This window comes from Lissotriton vulgaris, chromosome 2_1, assembly GCF_964263255.1.
Source record: "Lissotriton vulgaris chromosome 2_1, aLisVul1.2, whole genome shotgun sequence".
NCBI lineage: Eukaryota > Metazoa > Chordata > Amphibia > Caudata > Salamandridae > Lissotriton > Lissotriton vulgaris.
The window spans coordinates 792,039,848-792,060,939 of record NC_141687.1 but is presented as its reverse complement, the minus strand read 5'-3'; the positions used below and the strand labels follow the sequence as shown (position 1 = coordinate 792,060,939).

Here is a 21,092-nt window from a genome sequence, read left to right as displayed (position 1 = left end):
AAACATCTTCACGCATCAGTGTAAGAAAATACTAATTCCGGTTTGTCTTTGGATCTACCATTAATAAAGCCACCTGCAACAGGTTCCACAGGTTGTAAAGCCAAGAAATGGCTGAACAGTGATATATAAGGGAAGATGAAAGGCACCAGCATGAGATATGCAGCAATGATGGGCTTGTTTAAAGAAATCCATGGGTAGATGCTTGATCTACATACATAATGGTATATGATGATGTCCAGAGTGTTTGCCCTTATTTTCTAATATACAACAGCTGGTAACACCAGATATAGAGGGGTCAAGTTCGAACTGCCACAGAGCATGCAGATGTAATATTTAATAAAGAAAGATGATTCTGCAACATGCATATGTTCAATCGGCACACTCTGCAGAATCATACAGCACACTAAATCCAAGAATGTCCTACACTACAGAATCAAATTTCAAATTGGAGAAGTGTGGCTCAGGGGTTAGAGGCGGCAGACCTGGAGCTTGAGTTCGGCCCTGGACCAGGGTTCAATTCCCTGCCTCGGCGGGTCTTGGGCTCAATAATTCCACGGACTCGTTAATTCTCGCTCCGGTGCCTTCTCGACTCACGGGTTCACACTCTGCGACTCTGGGCAATAGCTTGCTTAATCTCCACATCGGCCCCTCGCGGTGGGATGCCTGGCTTTCACCTTGTGGATACCCTGCCAGGGTTATCTCACAGGGGAATACCAGGACGGGTTCCCTAAGCAAGCGCGGAGATGCCCCAGGGTAAGTCATGCGCTATATAAGCTTCATACATTTACACATTTACAAATTATATAATGGACGCATCTTGGGGGAATAATGCTCAAAGCTGAAGATTCAGAAACGGACCACGCTCTAGTCTCAAGCAATAAAAAGCAGTGGGCTCACTAGGAACAATGTAGATATAGCAGTAAATGTTGCGTGGTGTAAACCACCTTTAATTATGAGTCCCTGAACTGAAGAACCAACAACCACATATATCTCTTGTGGACGGTTTTACAGAAAGTGGTCATGAATTATACGTGTATGAACAAAGTAAGTAGTAAGGTTCAAATGGTACATTGTGGACCAGGCAAAAATCTACACATCTTCACTAGACAAATGATTCATGAAAATAAAATCTTGGATACTGCTATAAAATGCTGATGATTGGTTTTAAAATAATCATAATGTTGCTGCCAGTGCAAGCTAAACACTTTAATAGACTAGTTCAGGTGCCCTGGCGTTACATTACATCTGCTATATCCACTCAGACTAAAGGGTCTAGAATGAAATATATTTTCAATTAATTTGAGGAATAGAAGCTGCCGTCACAAATTACATATAAGAATCATGCATTGCTGTCAACATTTGAATCCACAAATGTACATACTTTGCAAAAAGTTTTGAATCGACAGCAGAAACAACAACAGCATAGTCTATCAGTAAAGCAAACTGATAATGGAATAATGAATAAATGAATACACACTTGTATAGCGTATGGCTACCCGGGGGCATCCAGCGCTTCCTGTGACACCTAATCATTCACCACTGATCACGGAAAAAGAAAAGTCTTCAACTGCTTCCTGAACCTAAGATAGTCAGATTCAAGACTAATGTAGTCTGGAAGCTGGTTCCAGGATTTGGCTGTGTTGTATGAGAACCGTCGACCTCCAGTCCGTGACCGTTTGATCCTGGGAACTGCAAGTACTCGTTTATTATTAGATCTTAAAGTCCTCTTGGTGCGATATAATTACACCATGGACTGAATCAGTGGAGGACCATTACCAGAGATGGACTACTAAGTGCCAACTTAGCAGAATAACGTTTAGGGATATTCATTAAGAGGCAGGCCTTGCAATTCTGGGCAATCTGTATTATCTTAATAGTTATAATAATAATAATTTTTAGGACTTAAGGATCTTTTTTTCTTAGTCTTTTGTTCATAAAAAGTTTGCTTCTTTACATAAATCTAACCAAGCATCTCTCAAGAACATTAAATGCAACAAGGACGGGAATCAGCACACACATGAAGTGGGGGAAGGGAGTTTAGCTCATAGGAAAAGTTGAAGGGGTAAAAAACAATATATATGACCCACTGGTAGTCGCCAGTAGGTAGTTAAAGTTGGACCTAGTTTTTATACAAAAAGCATTGTTGTTTTGCTAATAATTTTGGCACGGCTTGATGAATCTTCACAAAAGTTCCAAAACCAGTTTTTCAGTCACTTCAGCTGCTGTCTGGAATGTTTCAGGGTGATTCAAGTCAAGTGGGCACCCAAGAAAAACATGGGGTCCCAAACGTGTTTTTCCCCATGCAATTTCCCAAAGGAATTTTAGACACAATTACAGCCTGAACTTGTAAACGGAATCACACCAAATTTGGTAGAAAGCTAGATCTGGGTCCTGAAAGAGTGCTTTTGATAATCTGGTGTAAATCTGTTCAGTAGTTTTTTTTGTTGTTGTTGTTTTTTTATTTTTTTAAACCTTTATTCGAAAAAGAAGGAGATACATGCGCAGGCCCACAACCATCATGGCCGGCCGCAAAGACAATCAATGAAACAGGAGAAACTGGAGCCAATCAAGAAACAGGATATATCAAAGTACATCAGATGTGGTTGCGGGGCTCGCAAACAGGATATGAGGTTTTCATTTTTAAATTTTAGAAAAGAAGTAGGGGCTGCAACAACAAGGACGTCACACCTTAAAGGATAGAAGCACAAAGGAGACGATTGGGACTTACCCCAATTACAGTCGGAGATAGGCTATGACTAAAGCAACTATGCAATCTGGGCAGCCACGGCGATGATACTGGACATTAAACCACATTACAATAATTCACATTTCTAAAAATCACCCCAGAGAGTCTACCCCCCAAGAACAGAAAAACAGAGGCTTATCGAAAAGCCGGAAAAAGAAGAAAGGTGCGAGACCAAGAGACAGCCAACCCTACTAAAGAGGAAAGAACCCTCCTAAAGACGGAAAAGAGCGATAGGGACCATAGACCAAAATAAACTAAAATAACAAACCCCCTCCCGCACCCGCCACCCTGCACCCCTGTAATGGCTACGGCCTAACCCACTAACAGCATGCCTGTCGCCCCGGAACTGCCCCACAGAAGGGAAAATATAAGAAGAGGTGGAGGAGGAGAAAAACAAACATGCCCCCGGACACCTGGTACCCCCCGCCGGCGGTGATCCCCCCCATAGCACAATCATCATCAAGCAAAACTAAACAGTTAGCAATATCACGGGGAGGACAGTCACCAGGAAAACCCCGCCCCATCCTACCCCCGGCCCGGTGAAGAATTCGGTGCAGTCTCGGCAAAAGTAAACGGGGCAACCCCAGGGAAATAGAAGTCAACCCTGCAAGCCTCATGAGGAGATCTATCACCAAAGTCGTATCAGTTGCAAACAAAGGGAGCGTCTCAGATGGTCCAAAGCAGTGGCGAGGAGCAAGAAAACCTCAAAGTCAAAGTCAGCCCTGACCAGTGCGAATCCGTTCCGGAGCACATCCCGACCAAGCCACATCCGACCAGAGGCAGCCAAAGCGTCCATGGCAGACCAGGGCATTGAAGATGGAGCAAAGTCCGGTCACAAAATGGCGGCATCCGTTATGCAGACGGGCCGGAACAAAGGAAAATGGCGATCCCCTTCGACGGGACCCTGAGACTTGGCAATGAAGAACAGGACATCCAGCGACGATACACCATCGGATAGGAGACGTAGAGGGAAGACCATGTACTGTAGCAGATGAGGGAACAGTGAGGCCGGCTCCCAGAGAAGCAAAGTCGGGCTGCCGCTCGGGCCCCTTAAGATGGCAGGTCAATCCGCTCGACTGGACCGCAAATTTCTGTGCAGGTGCTGCAGCGTCTGTGACCGGTCGCGAGCAAACATCATCCAGTTTCGCCGCCAGGGAGACACATGCGACGGTGAATTGCGAGCGGAGCGCCTCAATCGCCGCCATTACGGATCTCAATGAATGTGCGCCATCCACCCCCTCTATCCCGGGGTCCAGAGGACGGAGGGGGACACAATCTCCAGCCCACATCGCCGGGCTCCGGGTACACATTTGACGATAGCAACAACACGGGCTCCCCGAACTGGCACACTCAGCACAGACACCGGCCGTGGGTGCAGCCCGTCAGCCCCCGGACCGGGAAACGAGGGTCAGGCACACAACCCACAGTCACGGTGCAGGAGGATCGCAGCACGCCACAGTGTCTCTACTCCGGCACCATCCATCAACGAGGACTAGGGACTCAGAGGCAGAAAGAATTATTCAAGCCTGGAAGACCGGCCACAATCGCGGTCCCACAGCCGATGTTGATCAGGTCCCTCTCGGGTGTTTCAAAATCGAGGTCCCGGCGACAGCCCGGGAGTAGGCCAAAAATGGGACACGACAGAACTTCGTCGCTGAAGTAGGTAGGAAATCCGGGAAAGCACCGTTGGCATCAGGCAACCTTCATACGTCCAGGCTCAGGGCGTGGGTAGAGGATAGACAACAGGATAGACGGGCCGCTGGCGGAGGTCGGCGGAGCCGGGAGCTTATGCGGCCATCTTGGTTCGCGGCGTAGCTCCTCCCCCTGTTCAGTAGTTTTGGAGTTATTTAAGAAAAAAGATTTATGTATATCTAGAGACACTTATCCTTTGCGGATCCAACAGATCTCAAAATGAGATTGGATTGGCTGCCACCACCTCAACCAGTAAGTGGTGGCAGCCATCGTAAGACTCTTGGCTAATCTTTTCTTTACTTTTTGGATGGCCTTTTTGAGCAGCAATGTTGATGTCTATGTTGTAAATTATTATGAAGCAGCAAACTCCCCCTCACTAAAACGGATTACATCCTATGGTGAGAATGTATTTCACTTTGTCACCTACAGTTTCTTGTGGAAGCTAATGAGGACTCTAGGGTTTACTGCCAACTTTCTGAAAAACGTTCTTAGTTCTTTTGGCAAATGTCTATGTTAACAAACAGCAGGGCCTGCTAAGTTGGAAATATGGTATTGAGCATAAATGATCATTATCACCAGCACTGTCATCTACAGTGAGCCTCTTGTCTGCACCCAAATATTCAATACGCATATGAAGACACAGAATGGAAAAAGACAACAAATTTAAATTGGAGAGCCTTTGCTCCACTTTGACAGAGATTCTAAACACATCCGTTGTTCAGATGTCACCCTACAATAATTTCAATAGGATATCACTATCCTACTTCTGAAACAAACCTAAGGATTTATCCATCTTCAGTCCAACGACCTCCCGTTTCGAAGTCAGATCCAGGAAGGTAATGTCATGAGAAAACTACATGAGTACATGGATACACACAATCTATGCGTTTCAGATCATTCATCATTCAGAAGGATGAAAACTACACCACAAAGGTCCAGATGGCATATTAGAATAGGTAAGGGAATGGGCACTGCCCTAGATTGGGCCTGAGTTTACCTCATATAATATAGAGACACATGAGTCTCATATACTGAAAATCACAAATCTAACATGGAGTATTCACAGTTCTCAGCACTATCACCTCTGTTGTTCAATATTTTACCAATGCATGAAGGCCGGTATACAACCTTTAGCACGCATCTTTTAGCACGCACTACCATTACCACGCATCTGTTACAACGCATACCACTACAACGCATAGCGCTTTGAGGCGATCTGACTTAGGGAATGGCTAGTGAATAGGTTAATTTACTATCCAATAACCTTCCCTAGTGTCCACGGGGACTGGTGTTGGAATAGTAAATTCAACTATTCACTATCCAGCACCCAAAGCACTATGCGTTGTAAAGGTATCGCGTTGTAAAAAATGCGTGGTAATGGTATGCGTGGTAAAAGTGTGCGTGCTAACATCATACATCCATGCAGGCCACGCTAGGTAAACCATATTCGCAGTTACAAATGTACAAAGATGACACCTCCCTCCCTTACTCTGCGCCTTCAGACCCTTATGGGCGAGTAATCGTGCTTTATAAGAAACCTGATTGATTGATGCAAGATGGACCTCATCTGGAAGGCAACCATGCCAACTCACGGACTACATTCTCCATATATTCAAGTGGATGGAAGTCAGATTTCCACCTCTATATAAATAATAAAAATGTGTGTGTTTAGCCTAAATGGAACTGGCTTGAACAAACAGCACTCTGGGAAACAACAGGCTTGTGCATAAGTTATGGCGTCCACCAAGCACTGTTGTATTACAGAAGGGGCAGCAGATGCTTGTGCGCAGTCTTCTGTAATACAGATAGTGCTTGCACTTATATAATGCTGGTGCTATCTCAAGAGGGTGTTCCCTCATTTGCATGGAAAACACTATGCTTCTGTGTCCGTGCTGTGTTCTAGACAAGGAAGTACAAATGAGATAGTGCACCTCTGGTTGAGAAAAAAAAGTGTCTGATGGACCCCCCCAGACATCACCCTCTTGAAGTGCAGGCAGGTGCCACCTACACAGTGAAAGACAGGGCGGCTGCTTCAAGCACTAATATAGCCTTATAGACCAACCTAGCAGCCTATACCAGCCATTAAAGGCCAGCTCCAGCGTTCAAGGCCTGAGGCAAAGGAGAGGAACCATGAGACCTTTGTTTATAGCAACAGCTATGAACGACAAACATTAAAATGTTCGAGCTATGGGCTTTTTACCAGCCATTAGAAGCCCAGAGCACTTCATTGTCTTCAATGGAGCTCCCTTCTATTTCAATGTTCTAATATAGCTTCATAGCCTTCCATAGCTGGCTATAGCAGACATTAAAGGACCCGCTCCCTTGAACAACGGAGTGGTACTGTTGTGGTTCTAGTCGTTAAATGCTGCATTCCTTCCTATTGGTTATCAGGCACGCGCACATTTAGAATGTCAAGTGTGCATATAAGTGACGTCACGTACTGCAAGTGGCGAGATTACACCGTGACTCTGCGTAGTCACTCCTCTGTGCACAGGCTCATTTATTTACAATAAATACTTATAATTCATTACATTCTTTCTGGACAATTCATCATTTCGATTTTACTACAATTGGCAACGAGGGCGGGACGAAGGTATTCAGAGCTTGTGGCGGAGATTTCTTCGGGAGTGCGACACTTTATTTCGATGCAAATGTTTGCTTTTCATTCAATTTCAAGGAGCATTTCTTCTTTATAATGCGATTCTTTTCTTTCTTCCGGGCGTGATTACAAGTTACGGTTCTTCAAGAAAGTCTACTTAGAGGTGGTACATGAGGAAGATCGTCGAAGTTGTGATGCTGATTAAAGATATTTTTCTGGCAAGTGTGAATATTTGCGTTTTGTTTTGAAACGCTTTCAACATTTCTAAGACGTTTACATATTTATTGCAGTGTTACTGAAAGGTAGTTTGTCAGCGTATCTGAAGGAAGTTTGTGGGCCGTTGTAAGTTCGTTGACAATCCCAACTGTCAACGCTCTGCTGACGCTGTTACGTTAATCAACCTCATTTCAATGCTTCAGTTGAAGATTGCAGGAAAGCGTTAGTACATCATCACACCTCTGACGTAAGTACGCGACGCCATCTTGGATTTGTTTCTCATTCATTGAAGCTGCCGCCATCTCACGTAGCTTGTGGTGTTACACTTCGGTGAGTTTGTCTTGCAAATTAAAGCAATTGCACAAGCGGAAATAACATTTGATACATCACATGTTGGATCTCGAGTAAGTGGACAAAGTATTGACGTATGATAGTACGAATTCAGTACGCTTCATAATACGAGTAAAAATTTTATTTTCATTGCATGAAGTGAGTGAACCATTTCATCGATTGGCAACTTTAGGTACCTATTGACAAATTATCAGTAAAAGAACTATTATGTTTACTTAAGGTAATCGTATTATTCAAGTGTTCAATTTCTACACAAGGATTTACTCAGAGTCTATGTTTTAGCGCTATCAGCGTCTTCAGGCCAATGTTTAATTCACATACATCATAATTGTTTCTTTTCCATTTAATTTAATTTATTACATATAGCTGAATTTATTTCAGGCAACAAGATTGATTTCTTTGTTAAAAAAAAAAGAATCTGTAGACGAAGCTAAAGTTATGGCAAGTGAAATAAATTTTAATGCACCAGCTCATTTTCTCAAAGTTCCAGGTAAACCTGTGATGAAATGGAGGAGCTGGTACAGGGCTTTCGAAAATTATTTGGTTGCGATTAATGGCAAGAAATAGGATGCTGACGTAAAAAAGCTATTCTTTTTGGTTTGTTGGGGGTTGCTGGCCAGGAAATGTTCGAAAGCCTACCAGAATATGAACCTGTTCCGGGACAGTTTATTCCCCTTGATGAATTTCAGGAGGCCGTGAAAAGATTAGAGAAACAATTTGACGAGGAAGAGATCATTATGGTGGGCAGACATCGTTTTGCGTTGAGGAAACAAATGGAGTCAGAAAATGTAGAAGAGTATATAGGAAGTTTAAGGGTGTTAGCCTCTAAATGCGATTTTGGCGACATGGAAGATATATACATACGCGACCAATTTGTAGTCCATTGTTTTGAGCACAAAATTCAAGAGCGTTTGCCTGTAAAAAACCCACATTGTCCGAGGTGGTGGATATCGCCAAGGGTATCGAACGTTCACTTGAAGGCAGAAAACAATTGGCTAAAGTAAATGAATCTTCATGTTCTAATGTTTCATATGTAAGCGACAGAAGACGGAAAGATTTTGGTACTAACAAATCTTACAGTTCTAACTATAATTACAATTCTTCCCCTATTGTATGTTTTAGATGTGGTTCTCTTAACCGTAAGGCCGATTCGGATAGTTATCCAGCAATTGGGAAAACATGCACAAGCTGTCAAAAGGTAGGACATTTTGCAAGTGTGTGTGGGAACTTTGACCAAAAACCCAACGTTAGAACAAAAATTTATTGGGTTGAGGATTTTGATGAGGACGTGTCCCAATATTGTTTTGGCTTTAGATGTTGGTGATACGCACATAAATGGTCCATTAGGAGTTGCAAAGGTAGGTGAGGGTGAGCTCAATATCATGGTGGATTCATGTTCGGCCATTACAATAATTTCTGACAATAAATATTTGGAATCCTGGCCTAATGTGGATTTATTCCCTACTGATATTAATCCTACAGCATACGGGGAATTTGAGATAAATATGTTCGGTTATTTTGAAGATATCTTTAGCATAAAAGGTAGAAGTATCAACAACAAAATTTTTGTGGCAGAAAGGGGAAGAAACATGGTAGGGTGGAGAGATCTTGCCAAATTGAAGTTAATCCTAAAACCTGGATCAGATGATTCCATTGCGTTAGACGAAAGTTTCAATCCTCTTGTTTCTCTGTCATCATAATCCAGTAACGAGTAAGCTACTATTTTATGTATGTATATTCACTGTTCGATGGTTGGATTGATGGTAAGAAGGGTTTCGGGCAGAGAAGGATTGCATACCCACATAGTTTATGTCTATTCTCACAAGTGTTACCTTGCGGAAATAAATTGCAGCAGTCAGAATTCCATCGTATGATGATGACAAATGTATAGTATTGTATAACGTTTTTGTCCATCAGTCTTAGTAAGTCACATCGACATAGACTTATTTATCAATCCATATTCACATTTATGTTAAGTGATAAGTACATCCTGCAAATTTAGCAAGTTGGTCAGTAGAGTGACTTTTGTATAGTATTCCTACGCTCTTCTTCCCCATTGAAGGTGCACTAGGGGTCCAGAACAATCTCCATTATACTCTCCAAAATACAACAGACTTATTGGAAAAGTTAAAGGGTTCCTCTTTGACGGAAATCGACTGACCTTTGCATCTAACTACCACTGAAGGACCTCATCATGGAAGAGTTTCTCGTGCCATACATCACCTTACTTCACCACAGGAACCTTCCAGTTCTTTTTGTTGAGCAGGAGAGACATTTAATTATTTGCAGTGAACCGGTTGTTTGGTTCGCTTTAATGATGTATTTCTTCATATTTCTGGAACCCCAGTTGCGCACAGAAGGCGGGAAGGAACTTTTGCTATATCTTCAAATATCGAAAGTACCAGCGCATTTAAATAGCATGTTTTTATGTAAGTTGTTCTTCCCCTAAAAAAAAAAGGGAGATGTTGTGGTTCTAGTCGTTAAATGCTGCATTCCTTCCTATTGGTCATCAGGCACGCGCACGTTTAGAATGTCAAGTGTGCATATAAGTGACGTCACGTACTGCAAGTGGCGAGATTACACCGTGACTCTGCGTAGTCACTCCTCTCTGCACAAGCTCATTTATTTACAATAAATACTTATAATTCTGTCACGGAGTCGAGCTCCCTGACTTGGATGAGCTCCCTGACTCGGATGGACGGGGTGTACCTGCTAACATTTCTTCCATTCCACCCCATCCGCAGGATCCTTTGGACGTTTCCTGGGTTTCTCCGGCTCTGCCTTCTTTGAATCCGTCACTGCATCTACCTTCTGTGACGCTGGGGGTGTGTTCCCCGGCATCTCCAACAGTCGACCAATCAGGTGAACAGACGTCATCTGCAGCTATCCAATCGGACGAGCCGGGGGCGTTTAAGGAAGCCCCGTCTCGGATTGTCGGCGCGGAACCTCTCGGACACCAGCCGACGCACGAGGAGAACGCCAAGGACGAAGAAGGAGGAAGTGCCGCGGAACCGCTACTGGGACCCCTGGAGCAGAGACTCGACAAGCCAGGAGGCCAACTTTACCACCAGCCGCCCTGCCACACTTCCAGGGGAGAAGTGTGCCTCCACAAAGTACGAAGGCGTTTTCAGGGATTGTTTAAAGCACAGGGTGGGACGGGGTAGCCTGAGGGTGGTCACTATCGCCGTGCACTGCTGTCCGCCTACACTTAAAGACTGCTATAGATGGTGGTAGTATCCTGGTGTTCCCTCACTACCCTACCCTCCTCTCACTCGTTATATTCCGGCCCCAGCCCCTAACGCGGTTGTCTCTTTTCCTTTTCCCGAGCTTACGTCCGGACCAGCGACCATCCCTGGTAAAGCCAAGACGGGAACCGAAGACCCCGAAAGTTCACCATCGGAGAGAGCCCAAGCTTGTGTTGTGTGCCTTGCTGGACATTGTGTTGTTTAACCCCCCTGAGACTAAACAAGTACTGTCAAACCGAATAAAACGGTTATATATAGACTCCAATTCGTGGCGACTCTCATTAACCCAACCCCACTCCCCACAAGTGGTGCCGTGACTCGGATTCTTCAGGGTACCACGCCATCCGATACAGAATGGAAAACATATTAACCCAAATGGAAGCAGACCGGACTGCGTTTTCCCAAACCATCCAGAGCCAGTCAGATAACATACTAAAATTGGCAGAGGGACAAACACAACTAATGGCCGTGTTAGGTCAAGGAAGAGCTACAGCCCCACCCCCAGGCACAGTTGTTCCTCTACAGAAATTTAGTCCAGGAGATGACCCCCTTGCTTTCTTTTTGAACTTTGAGAGAGCTGCAAGAGCCAGTTCTTGGCCTGGGGACAGGTGGCCTTTCTATTTGGCGCCTTTATTGGTTGGTGAGGCCCAGGCCGCGTATCAGACAGTGAACCAAGATGGAACCACTGCTTATGCGGTCGTGAAACAGTACATCCTCGATAGGCTGGGGGTAGACGAGGAAACACATCGACTACGGTTCCGTCAAGAAAAAGGGTCTCCCGGGGATTTACCCGAGACTTTGTTTTTCAAGTTAAAGGAGTCTGCTGCCTTATGGCTAAAGCCCCATGAAGGAAACATCGATGCCATTATGAACAAAGTGTATCTTGAACAGTTCATCGAGGCCCTTCCCTATAGCACTCAGAGGTGGCTTAAACAACATGCGGGTTTAACGTGGGAACCCGATAAACCTACTAAAATGTTACCACCTATCAAACCTGAAAAAAAATTCAAAAAAACAGTACCAGAACCACCAAGGGTGCGGTTCCAACGACCTGAACTGCCAAACTTGGGACCCCAATGTTATGACTGCGGAGAGTGGGGTCATATTGCTCGATTCTGTAGGAAAAAGAAAGAAAAAAAAGACGAACCCATGGACGTGAGCTATGCCCCCAGGTCCATCCTGTATGCTCAAGAAACGGGAACCACTTTCTATGTACGGGTTTCTCTGAACGGTACCAGTATAAGAGCATTGTTGGATTCTGGCTGTACACATTCAGTTATAAGAGAGGAGCTGGTAGACCAAGGCTCTCATTCCGGGGAAACAGGTCAGCATTTGTTGTGTCCATGGGGACGTTAAGGAGTATCCTGTAGCCAGAGTCACGCTGTACACACCCTCAGGGAAAAGCATGGAAGTTGTCGTAGGGGTTATGGCTGGTCTGCCAGAACCCATAATCATAGGTACAGATAACCCTTCCTTTAACACTCTGTTGTTAGATACTCTCCACCACTTGTCCCTTCCCCGTGACACCTTGTTAGCAGCAGAACCCTGGGCCAGGGACACCCATTTCAGGACTGCCCAATTGAACGATGCAAGCCTCACCAATGCATGGCAGGTTGCATGAAACGGACAGGATCTGTCCAACAGAAGTTATCCCACTTTCATTGAGAAAAATGGCCTACTCTATAGACTCGCCAAAGCTGACGCTGAGCCCCAACTGCTGGTCCCGAATGATTTTCGTGATCAGATAATTTTTTTTGGACATTCTCATCTGTTAGCTGGTCACTCTGTGGTGGAAAAAACGGGACAGTCCATATTGCGACATTTCTTCTGGCCAGGAATTTACGCCCAAGTCCAAAAATATTGTCAGGAGTGTAGAATATGGCAGAAACGGAACCCCTACACTCCTCCTCCTGTCCCTTTGGTACCCATGCCTATTATAGGGGTCCCATTTGATCGTATAGGTATGGACTTAATCGGCCCTTTGCCGAAATCCTCATGAGGACACCAGTACGCCCTTGTGTTGGTTGATTATGCCACGAGATATCCTGAGGCTTTTCCTCTTAAGGCAGCTACTTCAGCAGCGATAGCCCAGAGGTTAGTGGAGGTTTTCTCTCGTATGGGTTTTCCCTGGGAGATTGTTACCGATCAGGGCACCCCGTTTGTTTCCCGTTTGATGCAACAAGTGTGCGTACAATTAAACATCAAACACATTAAGACATCTGTGTATCACCCCCAGACAGACGGGTTGGTTGAGCGATACAACGGCTCCCTTAAGCTAACGTTAAAGAAATTGTTGTCTGGTGATAGGAAGAACTGGGACCAGTTACTACCTCTGGCCCTCTTTGTACTCCGTAGTCAGAAACAGTCTAGTCTAGGGACCTCTCCATTTGAATTGTTGTTTGGGAGACCCCCTAGAACACTTCTTGAAATAACTAAAGACAGTTGGGAGACTGAGGGAGCACAGGAAGCTGAGGCCCTATTGGACTATACCCGGCAGCTACAGACCAGGTTACACAAACTCAGAACGCTTGCCCACGATCATTTAGCTGTAGCCCAAACCAAACAGAAAACCCTTTATGATCGTGGTACGAAGTGGAGGGTATTGGCTGTTGGTGATTGGTTCTGATTCTATTACCCTCCTCTACACATAAAATGAAGAAGGAGTGGCAAGGACCCTACAAAATTTTGAGGAAAATAGGACGCACTACATACTTGGTACAGTTAGGAAGAGGCAAAACCCAAATGTATCATGTCAACATACTTAAAAAATGGTTAGGGAAGCCCCCCCAGACAGTTAACGTAGTATCTTCTGTATCCAATACAAACCATACAGTCAGTGATGCCCCTATAAATCCTGATCTGTCTGCTACACAACAAAAAGAATTTAAAGACCTACTTTTGTCTCATACAGAAGTCTTCTCGGACCAACCGGGCCGTACACACTTGGCAGAACACTGTATTCCTACTCTCCCAAATACAGTTGTAAAGCAAAAGCCCTACCGAATCCCAGAGGCAAGACGCTTGGCATTCCAGGCCGAGGTGGACAGCATGTTAAAATCCGGGATCATAGTCCCTTCCCACAGAAACTGGTGCTTACCGGTGGTGTTGGTACCGAAGCCTGATGGTAGTATCCGCTTTTGTATAGACTTCAGGGCCGTTAATCGGGTGTCTAAACAAGACGCATACCCCTTCCCTAGGGTCGATGAACTTCTGGAACGCCTTGGTGAGGCTCGGTACATCACCACCATAGACCTCACCAAGGGATATTGGCAGATACCCCTTGCACCTAAAGACATGGAAAAGACGGCCTTCTCCACCCCTTCTGGTCATTACCACTTTACGGTACTTCCCTTTGGGTTGCATGGGGCACCAGCAACGTTTCAGAGGGTCATGGATAAGCTACTGGCACCTCACTTGCACTATGCGTCGGCTTATTTAGACGACATTGTAGTGTTTAGCAAGACATGGGACGACCATTTGACGAACCTTGGGAACATATTGTCTAGTCTGAAAGATGCCAATCTACACATTAATGCAAAAAAATCTCGATTTGCTTTTCAACAGGGCAAGTATCTGGGTTACCTTCTAGGGGACGGTCAGATTAAACCCCAGACCGAAAAACTAGAATCCATCAAGGCGTTACCCTACCCCTCTACAAAAAAAGAATTCAGGGCCTTCTTGGGGTTGGTAGGTTATTACCGCCGGTTCATTGCTCAGTTTGCTAGTCTGGCCGGTCCTCTCACTGACCTCCTCGGAAAAAACGTTAAGTCTGCTTCACTTCCCACCCCCTCTGTTGTTCACACCTCTGCCTTCCAGGCTTTGAAGGATGCTTTGACTTCTTCCTCTGTTCTCATTTCCCCTGATTTCCTCAAACCGTTTATTCTCCAGACGGACGCATCAGGGGTTGGTATTAGAGCAGTTCTTTCCCAGGAGGATGACAAAGGGGCTGAAAGACCTGTGCTCTTTATCAGCCGAAAATTGTTTCCTAGGGAGCAGGCGTATTCTACGATTGAAAAGGAATGCCTGGCTGTCCGTTGGGGAGTAGAACAGTTGAGGTACTATCTCGAAGGGAGGCCATTTGTGTTGTATACGGACCATGCTCCTTTGACCTGGCTCCAACGTAACAGAGGGAACAATGACCGAATCCTGCGTTGGTTCTTGGCCCTGCAGCCTTTCCAGATTGAGGTCCGTCATCGGAAGGGTTCTTTGCAGGGGAATGTTGACTTTCTTTCCCGTTATCCGATTTCCCCCGATCGGGTCAATCATGGGGGTGGGATGTGACACGGAGTCGAGCTCCCTGACTTGGATGAGCTCCCTGACTCGGACGGACGGGGTGTACCTGCTAACATTTCTTCCTTTCCACCCCGTCCGCAGGATCCTTTGGACGTTTCCTGGGTTTCTCCGGCTCTGCCTTCTTTGAATCCGTCACTGCATCTACCTTCTGTGACGCTAGGGGTGTGTTCCCCGGCATCTCCAACAGTCGACCAATCAGGTAAACAGACGTCATCTGCAGCTATCCAATCGGACGAGCCGGGGGCGTTTAAGGAAGCCCCGTCTCGGATTGTCGGCGCGGAACCTCTCGGACACCAGCCGACGCACGAGGAGAACGCCAAGGACTAAGAAGGAGGAAGTGCCGCGGAACCGCTACTGGGACCCCTGGAGCAGAGACTCGACAAGCCAGGAGGCCAACGTTACCACGAGCCGCCCTGCCACACTTCCAGGGGAGAAGTGTGGCTCCACAAAGTACGAGGGCGTTTTCAGGGATTGTTTAAAGCACAGGGTGGGACGGGGTAGCCTGAGGGTGGTCACTATCGCCGTGCACTGCTGTCCGCCTACACTTAAAGACTGCTATAGATGGTGGTAGTATCCTGGTGTTCCCTCACTACCCTACCCTCCTCTCACTCGTTATATTCCGGCCCCAGCCCCTAACGCAGCTGTCTCTTTTCCTTTTCCTGAGCTTACGTCTGGACCAGCGACCATCCCTGGTAAAGCCAAGACGGGAACCGAAGACCCCGAAAGTTCACCATTGGAGAGAGCCCAAGCTTGTGTTGTGTGCCTTGCTGGACATTGTGTTGTTTAACCCCCCTGAGACTAAACAAGTACTGTCAAACCGAATAAAACAGTTATATATAGACTCCAATTCGTGGCGACTCATTAACTCAACCCCACTCCCCACAAATTCATTACATTCTTTCTGGACAATTCATCATTTCGATTTCACTACAGGTACTTTAATGCCAGTATAGAATAGTTACGGAGGGCTATAATGCTATTAGTAAAATTCTGCCGCTGGAGGGTAGAAGGTTCTAACAAATAAAACAAAGGCCTCACAGAGTCTGAAGGGATTGACATACCCTCAGGCTCCGTGAGGCCTTTGTTCACAGCAACAGTTGTGAACGAGAAACATTGGAATGTTGGAGCTCTGGGCTTCTACCAGCCATTAGAAGACAGGAGCACTCCATTGTTTTCAATGGAGTTCCCAACATTCCAATGTTCTAATACTCTATATACTATGAATATAATGGGGAACACACATGTTTAAGCCCAGCGCACCTGTTTAGAGGTGTACCATTACGCAAATTCGGATAGGGCACCTGTTACAAAACTTGGGCTTTGTTATATTGCCCCCAGGCCTATGCCATCGACACAGGGATCATCTTGCTAATCATCATGCTTAGGAAGGTTCGCACATTATGTGTTAATAACGTGGCAGATATGATCAAACATCTAGAACTATAAAAATTGGAACGGTGCATAAGATCCAGAATCGGGCGGGGGTAGCCTCAATTTTTTTCTAGCCTTGATTTGTTTGACAATGTAACACCAGCATTGAAATGTACAAAGGTAGTTTGCAGAATATAGGTTCAAGTTGTTGAGTACCATGCACAAAGAGTACTGGGGCATACATCCAGGTCATGACACCCGGTTGTATGACAGAGGCACGCACGCCTAAACCATGCCTGCCTCTACCACGCAGCCCAAACCACGAATGCGACCTAACCATGCACGCCTTTACCACACAATTTCGTTGTAAAGACATATTTGGTGAGGGGATACACGTGGCGTGGTCAAGATCGCCACTACACTACTGAGACCCCCCACCCTAAGCCCTAAAATTCGATCCCCTACTTTGCCCACCCTGAGGCCTAAAACCTACCTCATCCTACCCTTAAAACAACCCCTTCCCCTCCCCCTGTCCTGAGGCCTAAAACCCTGCCCCCTTTAAAAAAACACTACCCTGACCCGCTGCCCTGAAATCTACACTGTGCTAACCTTAAAATGACCCCAACCCCCTCCCCCCACCGCGAGTCTTAAAACTGTGCCCCCTTAAGGAAAACTGTGAACCGTGGTTCCGCACTCAGATGTGGAAAGGGAGCCTGGGCATGTTCTCCACCCAGACTGTAATGCAACCTGGGTGGAGAACAAGCAAAGTGTGCATGAATGTTTGGGTGGCGCCAGAGGGCCGACCAAACAGTCATGCGCACTTAGGAGGGTGCCACTACTTCTCCCCCATGCGCAGCCTAGCCCCGCCCCACAAAACTGCTCCTGCACAAAAAAATATAATTATATAACATTGCATTATCATCATTTTATTTTTCCTTTTTTGCCCTGCTGAAAGGCATTGGGGTGACGGTCACCCGGCTTAGCGGAGGAGCTGCCCCAGTACATATAGCAATCACAGTGAAGAGATTAACATTAAACCAAAAAAAATGAGGAAAAGTTGTGGTACAGTGCAAGCACACCATTTATTTGAGAATAAGAGGCCACATTTAAGTATATATAATAAAAAATATAGGGGCGTTAACTAATTTACAACATAATGAAGTGAGTGGGACAGTAATCGTTGGTTTCTTTCTAGCTGCAAAAGTGAACTTTTCAGTTCTTTCTTGAACTCTTGACTCATGGGAATTACTTGGATGTTCGGCAGAGTTTCAGTGGAGATCTCATACAGGGCTGAAAGACTGGAATTTACAGGCAGCACAGGGTAGCGTGGATGCAGTTAGGAGATTAAATCTGAATTTGTGGGATGGAGGGCAGAAGAATAAAATTGTCAGAGCAGTAACTGGGGCTCTGCCATTCACTGTTTTGAATACAAGGGTCAGTAGTCTGTATATGGCTCCGATTTTTGCCCAGGGCTGGTTGGCTTGATGGTGATAAAATGTGGTGGGAGCGTACCTAAAAAGACTGTACAAGGTTCTCCTGAAGAGGGTCAAGTCAGTGTATAGTGAGGCGAATGGATACTGAGGTAGGCCCAGAAGTAAGCTCTAACAGTAGTCCAGTCTGATGAGTACTAACAACTTGATGAGTGTTTTTGCTTAAGCAAATGCGAAGTATAGCATTCATTCAATCATGATATTGTGATGTGGTGGATCTATTGTTCAATAAAGGGCCGATCTTCATGGAACGGCAGAAAAGAACCACCTTAAGATATCCTAAGGAGCAGTTGAACTTCAATGAGTTGGGAATGAGAGGTCTGATAAGAATTATAGTACTAGTACAGTACATCATATCAGTTTTAGAGGTGTTTAGTACAAGGAAGCATATGCCACCCACTGACAGGTTTCAGTCAGGTACCAAGAAACATCAAAATGAAGCGGAGGTGGAACTATATTAAATGAGGATAATATACAACAGCGTAAAGTTGATACACAAGAGCAAGAGAAATTCAGACGTCCCAAGGGAGGCGGTGTACAGCGATAAGGAGAGGCCCAAGGAAAGACGCTGGGGGGACATTCACAGGAAGTGTGGTAGGGACTGCTACTTTAGAATCCCAGGTAACTCCCATGGTAAAGAGTGAGCAGAGAGATAGCCACATGTGGCTACTCCTGTGCTGCCAACCGATATGAGTGAGAATAGGAGATCGAGACAATCTACAGTGAAGGAACAGGATAAGTGAGACATAGGAGGATTGAAAAAAGGTGATTGTGGTGTATACTGATAAGAGTTGAAGATGTGTGAATTTGCACTTTCTTCTGTCTGAAGTTGATGGAAACTCAACTATGCAATTTCTGCTGACTGAAGAGCACGTAAACACAACTGAACAGAATCAAGTAGGATGTAAAAAGTTAAGTAAAGTGTCAGACAACTGAAGACTAGTCATATGAATATTTTAGAGAACAAGCTTTGTCATAATATCAGGTGATAGTTGGACGGAGACAAGGTATTCTTTAGATAAGGTCGAATAATTGCTGATTTGAAGTACGTCAGGTAGGTGCCAGGTGTAAAGGAATGGTTAAATAATGAGGTCAGACAGAAAAGAGCTCTGATGGGAGGAGCATGAGGCTTATTTATGTGAGGACTGAATGAGTCAGAGAATGGGTTGGAAGCTTTAAATATTGAATGAGTTCAGTGGGAAATGTGACAACGTGGGAGTTTTGCTGAGTCAGGTTGGTGTTTTGGAGGTTGGAGGTGAAACACTGAGCTGGGTTGCAATAGATTGTCTTAATTTGGTTATTTTTAAAAGAAGTATGATCATAGACATTACGTGATAATGTTTCATTTGTGGTAGTCGAGTGCAGTGGGGATCGTATATATGTGATCGCGTGACCAAGATACAATACAACTGGAAGCCTTGAAGAAGTTCCTGCAGACGGGCGGGCACATCATAGGATCTTACGCAAGAGATATGTACATACCTGCTGACACAAACCCAACCACGTGAGTTAGGACGATCGTTGCCACATGATTAATACGCAGAAGAAATAAAAAGGCACTGAGAGTGGTGCGCTTTAGGTGCTAAAGTGGCTGGTGAAACAATATGTAAGAATTAACAACAATCATTTAATTTCATCTGTGATTTACACCTGCTATTGTTACTCTGAGTTACAATACAATGGTTTGTAAAAGCCTCTTCCTTCTGCTCATTTCTTGCATCCTATGATAAAACATCAGGAAGATAAGTGTAGTTCAAACTGCAGCATACGAATTTGTAAATGTACAAACAACTAAAATGTGTGGTAACAGTACATCCGCCTCAACTCTGTCCCCCAAAATACAGGATGCACAAAAAAGATAAGGGAGGCATACTATGAGTTCATTAGTAATAGCAGAATAAAAGGGGTAATATTATCTGAATAGGTTTAAAAGGCCTTTAATATAATTTTCCACAATCTGCAACATGCACAATACCTGAGATTTGTCCATCATGTCCATGACAATCTCGTGCTGAATGTAGAGTTCGTGTCTTCGATCAGGCTTGGTTTGAAATCTTGGTGATTTTTTCACCGGGTCATCAGGACCAAAGGTGGGTGATGTTGTTTTTAGCAAAGGCACAATATTTGGCACAAAAACGAAAGGCTTAAAAAGAGACCTACAAAAAAAGACTTTATTTTAGGACATGTAAAAATACTAATAACACTCCAGCTAAGCAACATTTTACATGTATTTTCTACCAAACCCACAGATTCTTTTATCAATTTTCACTTCAGAAACAGTGTAGCATTAGTATTTAAGATTCATGGAGTGCTTTGGCCCCAGTGTGTATTCAAGGTTAGTTGAGAGAGAGACAGTTATTGATTGACAGAAGACCACGTCTCCGCAGACTGAAGACCGCTGTCTTCCTGTTATGGTGAGCACACATTTATCCATGTTTGTAAGACTAAACATCAAGAGCATTGTCCCTGAAATTGTATTTTATTAAGTCTGTCACAGGACAAACGAGAGTGCTGTAAAAAAGTTTTCATAAATGGTTATATTCAAAGAGCCTTCTTTTTGATGTTGGGCTGAATGTTCCATGAACTAGATTGTTGAATTATCAATAACGTAAAGAATTGTAACATTAACTATCAAACATGAAGGTCTCCTCCACTCCAAACATCCACATATACATATACATACGCTGCCTGAACTTCATCCAGAAGTGGCTGTCCATCACTTACCTGAAGTTCAACTCCAAGACATAATTCCTTGCTTGAAAACGAGCAGCAACCATTTAAAACTTTTTTTTTTTTTTTTTTTAGAGTTTTATATAGCGCAAACTAGACCCGAGACTTCGGGTATCAGAGCACTTTACATGAGCACCAGACTTGGCTCAGTTACATGAATGCACCAAGACAGATTCGAACCCCAACTTTCACACAGTGCCATGTTACTCAGATTAACCTTGGACACCAGACACAGACTTCCCCTTCAAAGAAAACACTGCCAGGAAAAGCAAGATGGCCTGATACTAGTTCTCTCACCAGAAAAAAATGGAAACCATTCCTCCCAGAAAATGTCTTCATAAACGCTGTTAAAGCCCTAG

The 21,092-nt window shown here is 44.7% G+C and overlaps 1 protein-coding gene across 3 annotated transcripts in view; it reads right to left on the bottom strand.

Moving 5' to 3' along the window:
• The window catches only part of SCRN3 (secernin 3), a 172,583-nt gene that overhangs the window by 45,287 nt on the left and 106,204 nt on the right, over positions 1–21,092 (bottom strand). For all 3 annotated transcript variants that reach the window (XR_015308418.1, XM_086956154.1, XM_086956155.1), the window contains exon 7: positions 19,979–20,159. Coding sequence is in view for 2 of the 3 variants with exons in the window: in XM_086956154.1 (XP_086812280.1) it covers positions 19,979–20,159 (181 nt within the window). In the remaining variant the exon portion in view is untranslated. The remainder of the gene's footprint in view (positions 1–19,978; positions 20,160–21,092) is intronic.